The sequence below is a fragment of the Schistosoma mansoni genome, chromosome W (assembly GCF_000237925.1).
Source record: "Schistosoma mansoni strain Puerto Rico chromosome W, complete genome".
Classification (NCBI taxonomy): domain Eukaryota; kingdom Metazoa; phylum Platyhelminthes; class Trematoda; order Strigeidida; family Schistosomatidae; genus Schistosoma; species Schistosoma mansoni.
This window is the reverse complement of record NC_031502.1, coordinates 2746630-2758581: the sequence shown is the minus strand read 5'-3', so window position 1 is coordinate 2758581 and position 11952 is coordinate 2746630. Positions and strand designations below refer to the sequence as shown.

Sequence of the window (11952 nt, the reverse complement as noted above, 5' to 3'; positions counted from 1 at the left end):
TTTTCATACAAATCGCGTCCCGTTCTCATTCTCTTCTTATCAATGCCCGAACATCGTTGTGTGAGTATAAGTAGCCCACACCTCCCTATCACTGTTAAGTAAGCTATGTAAGATATAGTAGTAATTTTTAACACTTATATAAATTTTTTGCTTAGACTGTAGAACATATCACAATGAATGATAAACGAACTATTATTATTATTTACTAAGATACTAATCAAAAGCGATCAGTATCAAGAATAACTGAATTATATATACTTGAAATCATGAGTCAATTGAAGCTAGACCATCATGGAAAACTTTAATCGACTCATGAACTCAACTATATAAAATTACTAATATCTCCACAAAACCCCCTTCTGATCATAACTAAATTCCATCAATTCATCAATAATAGAATGCAATTTATAAAAATTTTGAAATTTTTCTTTTTAAAAGGAAACTCTATTCCTACATAAACATAGAATACACATAATTATTATAATGATATATAATGTCAAATATGAACTATAATTTTGTTGACAATTATTGAACTAATTTTCATACACATTTCGTTTAATAATAATTTTAGTTCATAAATATAAAAAAATAAGTAAATTTGGACGATATCTATTCCAAAAATTGTTACCATGAATCAATAATTTATGGAACAAAAGATTTTAACAATTTAAAGATAAAAAAAATTAAGTATCATAAATTACTATTATAAGCAAAGATAGGTAGTGGCTAGCAGTGGAATCCAGTTTGACGCACATCTCGTCCTATTTGGGACTCGTCAGTTGGATATACCTGCATCTTAGGGAAGATTCAAACAAACAATACTAAGTGAATTTAAACTTCACCCAATTGCGCAAACAAGTGGCTATGAGGACTCAGTAGCTGAGTGCATAACGTGATGACGTTTGAAGTGAACGGTACTGGGTTCGAGTCCCAGAGTGAACATCAACTGTGAGATGCATGTACATTCGGCTGACGAGTCTCAAATAGGATGAAACGCGCGTCCTGGATTCTACTGCTGACCACTATCCATCTTTGCTTACCATGCTTGTGAACTAAGATAGTATAGAAGCAACATGCACAGTATGTACATATGTCAATAAGAGACTTTTCAATTGCAGTGCTAAGATTCAAGTAAACAATATCAATTGAATTTAAACTTTATCCCACTGCACAAGCAAGTGGTTCTCAGGACTCAGTAGCTAGCTGAGTGAAAGATGTGATGGTCTTTGAAGTGAACGGTACTGAGTTTGAGCCTGATGGTGAATATGAATTATGAGATGCAGGTATATCCATCTGAGGAGTTCCAAGTAGGAAGAAATGCGTATCAGACTAGATTCCACTGGTAACCATTATCCATTTTCGTTTATATGCAATGACATACCATTTTTGTTTTAATGAAATGATATCTAATCCGATTAAAATAGAGTAAAAAAAATGTATATGTATAAAAACATAATCCATATGTTCAGAAAATTTTTTATTTAAAATATAAAGTCATTTCAACATTTAGATAATGAACATTTTTCAGGATGTTTCTTGTTCAGTTAAAAAAATAGTGTACATCTGTAGTGTTATACGAAAATCTTCATAATCTATAACCAGATTTATGGTATGCAATAGACGTTGTTTTTGTTTAGTGAAACGGAAAAGGTTATACATCAGTACTCCAGAGTACCAGTGACTTCCTAGGATTTTCAGTAATATTACCATCATTAAAATAACCTTATAGATTCTATATGTTAATTGGATAAAATTTTAAATACATTTATTTGATTTGTTATGGTTTTATTCTTTTTGTTGTTGGTGTTATGAACTTCAGTTAATCAGTCTCTTTTGGCATAGTTTTATCCAGAAAGGATTGTCTCAACATTGTCATTGAACCATAAGATTTAATTATCGTTAAAAATAGCGTCAGAATTGGGGTCAAGAAACCCTGTTCAGTAGAATTCAAAAAGAAACTTCATTTCAGTGTTGATGTTTGTACTTCAATTGTTCAGTTTCAGCTAATGAAACCGATAACGGTCAAATTAAAACCAATTTAAGTAAAATAGAAATTAAATTTCTCTCCAACTAATAATCCAGTGGGCTTTGTATTCAAAAGTTCAGTGAGTAATGAATCGGACATTAGAGTTCCGGTGTAAGTGTCAACACAGGAATCTGAATACATTCAGAAGGCAGGCTCAAAATAGGGCGGATTGCACGTCTTAGACCTCACTAATGATAAATATTCCAGGTTTAATTAGAACGTTTGGTCTACCTATTTAAAAAACAGAGGACAGTATTAGATACATTTTATTCTCTCTTATTAATCATTATTATTCAGATATCTTCTTAAATTAATAGTCTTAAACATGTCAAACCTGTTAAGCAACTCTTTCAAATATATTTCGAACAAATACTTTCTGTATGGCATGAAAACGCAGCCGAAATATGTTGAGTGGTAGACATTGCAAATAATAAATACCGGAAACTTTACGCATGTGCATAACCAAGAATATAGGTTTCGTCTTACATATACATATGAAATACATATGAATACATACATATGAAATAAATGATGGTAAGATTAACTCTGTAGTTTAATCGACTTTCACGTTCGATAAACTATTTTTTAGTTGTCGAGTACTGTTCACAGATCTAGTTGTAATGCCTTCATCTCCAGACCACTGAGCCGGGATTCAATGGTGTCAATGTCTAACTTCAACCAATCTACGAAATTGCGCCATAGTCCACTATTGTCTTCAGTGAGTTACTGTCTCACAACTGACCCGGTTGAACTCCACTGATCACTACTTCTCACTAGAACTCCAAGTAATACCTCTTAGAGACAATGCTTTCAGTGTCTCCAGGTTTTTCATGGTGGTCTGGCTATAAATGATTCATGAATTCAACTAATAAATTATTATAATATCAACAAAAACCCTTTCTGATTATAATTGTTAGTGAATATTTGTCAATTTTATGTTAATACTGTTCCAGGAATACAGAAACAGTTTATTTAAATTCTGCTAACATCACAGATCAACATCAGTTTAAAGATGGTAAACATGAATAAACAGCATTGAATAACTGTTTCTTTCTTAACTGGAGTTTCTTGACAGTATCTACACCCACAACTTATAAATATCAAAACTAGTTTATGGATAAAGTTATTTCAGAATTTATGATTTAAATATATTACTGATCTAATAAAATATCTGAAGTACATTCATTTCATAATATATATTGAACCAGAAGGGGTTTTGTGGAGATTTCTGTATTTTCATAGTTGAAATCATGAGTCAATTGAAGCTAGACCATCAAGGAATACCTGGATGCACTGGATGGCCGTTTCGTCCTATTGTGGGACTCGAGCGAAACTGGTAGGTTTTGGGTTCGAATCTCGCGAGGTGAGATCGTGGATGCGCACTGTTGAGGATTTCCACAATAGAACGAAATGGCCGTCCAGTGCTTTCAGGTTTTACTTGGTGGTCTAGCTTCAATTGACTCATGATTTCAACTATGAGAATATATTGAACCATTTTTGAATTATTTCTTATTATATTCTTTATAATTCTTTTACAAACAGAAATCAATCAGGATCGTGAAAGCAATTCACCGAGTATCGGTAAGTGAACATTAGTTTTTGTATTCTGACATAGTTGTTAGTGTTACAAAGAAACATATTTATTGTACATTAGTTTAATTAGAATTTCGTATATTTATAAAATGAGAAATATGTATTACCCAGTAGACTGAATAATTTGTATTAAGATTATAGAAATATGAGATGTATTCAACTTTATTGTATTAAATAATACTTTAACTGGGCTACCTTGTTTATCTTTGTAATTGTCAATAAGCCTAATAAGGTATTGTTTCTAACCTAGTCTTCAAACACCAGTGTTTAACATGTCATTCAGTGAATCAACTTTTTACTATTAAATAGTTGTCGAATGGAGTGAAAGATTTATATAATCCACCATCTAGCAGAAGAATTATATATCAAAGGAGGTAAAGATCAGGTATTGCGAAAAATAAAATCATATATTAATTAGGAAGATCAATATAATCGATGGTTTAGCTGTGCCGTGCTCTAAATTGCCTGAAATCAAAACGTTTGAACTTGTGGATTCTCTATAGGAAGCAAAATTTAAAATTCAAAAGCACTGTGTACATTGTTTAGCGAAAGACTATCAGGTTTTTTCTGTCTTTTGTTCATCATTTTTATCGGCTTCTAATTGTAACAAAACGTTGATGCCATTTGTCTGAATTTCAACAAATATTCAGCTAGAAAAAGATGTGTCGATCAGCAACTTCAGGGTAATAATAAATGAACGTTTTAACGAAACCAGTAGACTTTCGTTCAATCGATCTTAACAATCTAGACATTGAAAAGATACCTTAAAAACTTACATTTTCTAGCCTAAATCAATAAATGACTGGGCGTAAAATACTTCTATGTCATAGAGAAATAACTACTGGCTTTGTTGTGTATACATGTTAAAATTTCAATACTATTATTGTCAACAAAAGTTTAGGTAACTATAATAAAAAGGAATATAACATTGATTGTGTACACTAACCGCAACTGTTTTGTCAGTAATTACTGAACACTAGTGAACAAATAAGCAATCTAATTAAACATAACATTTAGATGCCATTTACTGATCAAAGTAAAATTTGATAGCCTACATCATGAATTGACCTCGAGAGCAACTGGTTATCTCCGAGGTTTTCGTTAGAAGTCGTAATCAGTGTAATTTGGTGAGTTAAAGTGCGAAGCAGGAAGATATTTGAAGCGAACGGTATTTGGTTTGAGTCCCATAGTGAACATGAAATCTGAGATGCAGTTATATCCATCTGTCCAGTCCCAAATAGAAAGAAACGGTGTCAAACTGGATTCCACTGCTAATCGCTACCCGTCTTTGCTTATAACACTGTCATGTTTGTTTAGACCTTCTAGTTTTGATCAAACCTCACTCCCATACTTGTAGTTAGTCGTTCCTTGAATACCTTCTCAGTAACTTCTTAGTCTGTGAAGCTGGGTATCAAGAGATTGAATCCCACATGGAACACCAGTTCTCTCAATTTTATAAGTATAGCCTCCAAATAGCAAAAAAGCTAGGTATAATGTTTCTAGTCGGCTACCTACAACTATGAAACAGCATTTCGTTTCACTGTTGCAATGATGAAAACTATTCTACTTGTGTTTTTCTTGAAGAACATTTGTCTTGTTTAAGGTTTTTTAACTGATCTGATAAACATAACACTCTAGATTCCTGAATATTTCTGTTTAATAAAATCAACTAAGAATAACTTATCAATTAATTTTTATTAGCTTCAGATGCACCGGTTCCAAAGACGAGACGTTTATCTTTACGATCTAAGCGCAGTTTTGACTGTTCATTTGAATTATGGGATGAGAATTATTTCTCTGTGGAACGGAAGGTAAAAGTTTTTTCTTCTGAAAAAATATTAATTTCTGTATTTCGAGTATTTTCCAAATACCGATTTTTAGGACTTTCCACGTGAGAAAAATAATATAAACACTCTTAAGAAATAAAATGGTCATAATTTGACAGTCTTCATGCTCCTATGATAAACTGTTTATTCAAAACCTATAGCAACACACTTGACTGTTTTCTTAATTACATTAAAGTGAAGTACATGAATTACATCAGAGTACGTTTTATTTGCATCAAAGAAGTGTCTTCATTTGTTTTTTGCTGAATTTTGGCTCGCAATAAATCGACTTGAGGCTAGTGATTTTCATTGGAAACTCTATGACTTCAGTTGACTTGACGCTTTCGCAAAATAAAAGGTTGTTGATAATAGGTGGTCACTATTGTCAATAAAATATACATCATATTGTTTGTACACAGATCTCAACATCAATAACTTTAGTGTACCAACTTAGCAAAAAGAAAGCTCATAGTCCTTTATCGGTTAATACCCTATGAAGAATTAATGCCTATAATAATCAGTGATCTAGTGAATATACCCCTTGCGAGGTTATGCCGAGGATATTCAGTCAATATAACTTGCGTCTCATGAAATCCGTATATTTGTTTCCACTATCATGTATAATGAGCAACATGAGTTTGTCAGTGTTATCCAACGTATTACATTAACCTTTATGATATTCACAAAATAAAAATTAACGTCATATTCTTTAAAACTCCAGATTTTGGTTTTCATAACGACAAATAAGTTATTGTAACTGGATGAGTTTGATGCATTAACAATGTATCTCAATGATAACATTTTGACAATGATTCCATTTCTGAATAGAGATTATCATTTGCTCCACCAAAACAAATCAACTATTTTCTAGATCAATAGTTTTCCAAATAACTAAATTTTCATTTTTGCATTAATAACAAAAAATAACTATCGATTAAGTGCTCGCGCGCGAGACTGATAGGTCCTCTGTTCGAATCTCGCGAGGCGGGATCGTGGATGCATACTGCTGAGGAGTCCCACAATAGGACGAAACGGCCGGCCAGTGCTTCAAGGTTTTCCTTGGTGGTCTAGCTTCAAATGACTCATGATCTCAATTATATAAAATAATAACTAATCAAATCTATTTAACATTTTCAGATTTTAACCGATATAAGACGAGAAGATTGTGATAAATAGTTTCGATTATAGGCTTTGAGATTGTGCTTCATTTATTCATTCATTTATAAATTCTTCTCTAATTAGAAAGAAAGCATCATTTAAGTAATTTGAATATTTTTATATCTGCTATCAATCTCTCTTGAATATAACTACTGTTCATTTCAGACAAAATATAACTGATACTAACCGTAAACGTATAATAGTCATCCATGAAAATATATAAAGTAATTTGATACTTAGTAATAAAGAAAAATGACTAATTACCGTCAAACTATTTCATATAAATTCACTTGGTATTCTTTGTTTGAATCTTCTCATTGATGTTTAGGACTGCAAATGGTCAGTCTCTATTTGGCATATGTGCATACTGTGCGTATGGCCTCGATATTGTCTTAATTCACAAGCATTATAAGCAAAGATGGATAGTGGCTAGCACAAGAATCCAGGATGCGCATTTCGTTCTATTTGGGACTCATCAGCTGGATGTGCCTGTATCCCGGATTTGATGTTCACTCCGGAACTCGAACCCAGTTCCTTTCGCTTCATTACTCCATCTTTGCTTACAATGCTTGTGAATTAAGGCCTTATCGAGGCAATACGCACAGTATGTACATATGCCAATTAGAGACTGACCAGTTGCAGTCCTAAACATCAATGAGAAGATTCAAGTAAATAATACCAAGTGAATTTAAACTTCATCCCATTGCACAAACAAGTGGCTATCAGGACTCAGTAGCTGGGTGAGTGAATGACATAATGGTGTTTGAAACGAACGGTATTTGGTTTGAGTTCCATAGTGGACATGAACTCTAAGATACAGGTAAATCTACATTATTGTTATCAACAGTTCATTTCAGTAGTCAAAGTAATCATATAAAAAAACTTATCAGATATCTTTTAAGGTTATTAAACTTTATAACTATTATCTTACAAATTTTAGATTTCTCAACTTGAAGGAGTTCATTATGCTGCATTTAATATAAATAAAGTAAAAAGAGAAAATTCACCTGAACTAGTTAATTTAATTGAAGATCAACAAGTAACTTGTTTAGATGCAGATAATCCAGATAATTGGGTTGTACGTATTCATCCAGTTTTACAACATGTTAATAGTTTACATAAACAAATTAAAAAAGATAATACCCAATCTGATTCACAAATTATAGATGAAACAGATTATATGAATGATTTGGTTGAAGTTAGTGTATCAAATTCACAAGAACTGTCAAGAGCTTGTGAAGAAATTAAAAAAATTGGTCGCGTTAAAGCTGTCTATTTAACAAGAAATTTAAAAAGTGCACAACGTGGTAAAAGAAATCCAAGAGAATCATTCAGAGAAGATGTGATTAGTTTTTCAAATAAACAACAAGAATCTCGGATGAAACTGAGGTAAAGATTTTTTTTCGCACTGATATAATCTCGTAATCATAATGTATCTCAGATATGTAAAAACTATTATAGAAATTAACATAAGAATAATAAGAGATTATGAACATTATGGATATATAATTTATAACTAGGATATTACGTATCAGGTTCCAATCTATAAAATAGAATATGTGAGTAGATTAGGACTTCAACTAATTTCAGTAATCTTAACTAATTTACTAATGTCTCAGTAGTGCATTAATGAAAATTAAACATCTGAATATGTTGTACTTTATTTTACACAAAAACCCCTGATGATTATAACCATATACTCACTAGTGACTGACTTCAAGAGATATTTCCTGGAGTTCTAGTGAAAAGCGGTAGCCAGTCTGTTGAGAGATAGGAACTCACTGAAGACAAATGGTGAACGGTTGCTCAACTTCGTGGATTGGTTGAAGTTAGACATTAACACCGTTGGATGCCAGCTCAGTGGTCTATCGGTTAAGTGCTCTGGAGCGAGACTGGTACGTCCTGCGTTCGAATTTCGCGAGGCGGGATAGTGGATTGATCTACTGCCTGTAAAATCCAGAAAATTAATATTACTTTCGTTCATCAATTATTGGTAATATTATGAAATATAGTACAACTTGAACAGATATTCATAGTTTCTAATGAGCACATATATATGGCTAGTGTACTTCTTATCATATCCTATACAAGTACAGGAATAAATACAGGCCAGTCAGATTATCAAAGATTGTGAATAATTAAAAACTGTTGGTATTCACCAAGACGTTTGTGTATCAGAATGTGTTATACAGATGAAGTGATTAATTTCCCCTTATCAACTAATATGTCATGGTTATATTTTATTTCTAACGATAATTTCAAAATAATGATACATAATTTTATATTAACTAAGGTATTGCCGATAGATTGGTTGAAGATAAACATTAACACCGTTGGGTGCGCGTCAGTGGTCTATCGGTTAAGTGTTCTGGCGCGAGACTGGTAGGTCCTGGGTTCGAATCCCGCGAGGCGAGGTCGTGGATGCGCACTGCTGAGGAGTCCCATAATAGGACGAACCGGCTGTCCAGTGCTTTCAGGTTTTCCATGGTGGTCTAGCTTCAATTGAACCATGATTTTAACTATGAAAATACTGAAATCTCCCCCAAAACCCCTTCATATTATTATGCTACTGTATAAAATATTACAAGCAAGCTCTAACTTTAACTTTCTAGGCTACACATCTGTTTTTCACTTGTAAGTTGATCAAAAAAAATGGAACCATGATGTTAAATTACTGTACAATTTCACAGTAAATTTAATTTGTTTAACCAATTGAAAAGGTGGATTATAATAATGCAATTTTATTAATCCATCTATAGATTTTAATGTATTAATGATATGATGGGATAAAAATGCTAAATTACAATAAATACTATGACCTTGAAATTGCATACTAGTTCCTGGTTGGCTTGTCCCGTTTATGTAAAACGGGATGAGAAGGCAATATCAAACTTTTAGCTCATTAAGAGTTTTGCTCAACATGACTTTCATTTTTAATTTTATATAATGATTATTCAGTGTAGTATTTGATTTAATTTCCATGGTGATATTCATGCATTATGATATTAATTTATTTGAGTGTGATATCATTCAAAGATACGATATAAATCTAGGTGCTTTCGCATATGTGACTTTATGCTAATCAATAATCATAATAACTGTCCGATCAATATATAAATGAGTAGATTTTCGACTAGGATCGTCGTTGTGGTTCGGGGTTAATAAATCTTCACTTGTCCCAGTCTTAGTGTTCTTACTTCGCGTTGTGGAAATTGGAGTGGTTCTTTGCTCTTCCAAATATAAAAATAAACGAAAGAGATACGACAGTTGACCTTGAGGAATAAATCTTTAATAAAAATTAAATATTTTAAACACGTATAAATGAAGTAGTACTCATCTTTATTATACAAACGAGCGGCTATTCAGGTTCAGTAGAAAAGTGGATAACGCGTTGAGTTTTTGAAACGAAAGGCTTTGAGGTCTAGCTCCGGTGTGAATATCAATATTGGGATGAGTTCTAAATAGAACGAAAAGCACTTCATGGATTCTACTTATTGCTACTAATTGGCTATGCTCTAAAATTCTTTTAACAGCATTATCTATTCAGTTACTTTAATGTTTACATATCCCAAAAACAAACTGGCTACCTGCAATCCATAACATCAGTAACGGGAAGTTTTAAACCCTTAACAGTAACCAATACATTTATATATTACAAGCCATATCGAATTTTAAGTCTTTTAATTTATTATTAAATACATTTTTGTTATATCCCAACAAGTAGAAAAATCGTATTTTTGACATTTTGTAACTTTCTTCAGAGTAAATGAATAACCGAAATAAATTAACACAATTTCAAATGTATCTATTATCAACCTTCTATTCAATGCCCAATTTTTGTGACTATCAATTCCAACCTTGACATTGATACCTATATCTTAATATCTTCAGTAATAAAGATAGGAGGTCTATCGACTTACATTAATCCTTGCAGTTTGAAATACTGTGGAGGTCCAATCTAGTTTTGAATAGGTCAACAGAAGGTGCTGATATTATGTGTTCTATTAGGGAATTTCAGTAATTCATTACTTGGTGCGAGAAACGAAACTTCAAACGTAAACGATTATTTCAATAACACTTTATCTTGTATATAGTGTCAATCAAATTTTACAGTAAAAGTAAATTGTTATCACTGTTACTTGATTTGACAAATGTAAATCATCTTATATAAACAATGGAATAAATGTTTATAGAAAGATGAAATATATTGATAGTGTTATTAATGATCAAGTTTCAAAGCCCACAAGAAAAGTTGTTAGTTGACAGTCAAAGTCATATGGTGCCTAATAGTCCTTACTAGTAACATGATAGCTAATCAATTGAGGGTTAGTTCTTGCCTAAAAATAGGTTACAGAATTGACAATATTTTGTCCTGATTTGAGGTTCATCATGACGAATGCTTCTTTGTATCCTTTTACACGATAATAAATTGATTACTTTTAATTCTCACAATGAATGAAAAGTTATCCGGATCTCTGATTATAAAACGTGCCTTGTCTTGACAATATACCATAGTGACTAATTTTCTGTGAAAAAGTAAACATATTTAGTTGTACATTAGGGAAATGTTTGTACGAGAGAGTATGAAAATCTTTTAATTTTTTTTCCGCATTAGTCTGACTGTTCACTTGAACATATTCTTCTCAAATTATACTAATATCATTCTTTGATGTAAATGAAGATCAAAATAAAAACAAAAAAAACACACCTCATTATTGTACGTTCATAATGACGTATAAAACTATAAATTATTTTAAGTGAATAAGATACTGCCAATAAGAAGTATGATATCTGAGATTAAATGGTTCGAGCTCTACTACTTAAATTAAGGAGATAAATTTTTACTGAAAATGATTTCAAACCTATTCGGATTTACACTAATTGATAAATAAAACTTAAATATAGTCAGAAGGGGTTTTGTGGCTATCATAGTAATTTTAATAGTTGAGATCATGAATCAGTTGAAGTTAGACATTAACACCGTTGGATGCCGCCCAGCTCAGTGGTCTAGTGATTAGGCGCTCTCTCGCAAAACTGATAGGTCCTGGGTTCGAATCTCGCAAGGCGGAATCGTGGATGCGCACTGCTGAGGAGTCCTATATTAGGGCGGAACGGCCGTCCAGTGCTTCCAGATTTTCCATGGTAGTCTAGCTTCAATTTATTCATGATCTCAACTATTAAAATTACTTAGATATAGTTTAACATTAAAATGACATTTACATCGTTCTAGTGAAGTTAAATGAGATATCTAAACTATATATTGAACTACCATTCATGTTTATTTGTGTAAAATCAATCCACGCAAAAAATCTGAGTTCCGTTTGCGGAAATGTTTTAGTATTGAGAATA

At 32.2% G+C, this 11952-nt stretch overlaps 1 protein-coding gene across 1 annotated transcript in view; it reads left to right on the top strand.

Moving 5' to 3' along the window:
* Window positions 1-2112: 2112 nt before the first annotated feature.
* Window positions 2113-11952, top strand: part of Smp_153180 (hypothetical protein) — a gene marked incomplete at both ends in the record, with an annotated part of 48097 nt that continues 38257 nt past the window's right edge. Inside the window, 3 exons of the mRNA XM_018799927.1 lie at window positions 2113-2137; window positions 5321-5430; window positions 7544-7992. Coding sequence (XP_018653792.1) covers window positions 2113-2137; window positions 5321-5430; window positions 7544-7992 — 584 coding nt within the window. The remainder of the gene's footprint in view (window positions 2138-5320; window positions 5431-7543; window positions 7993-11952) is intronic.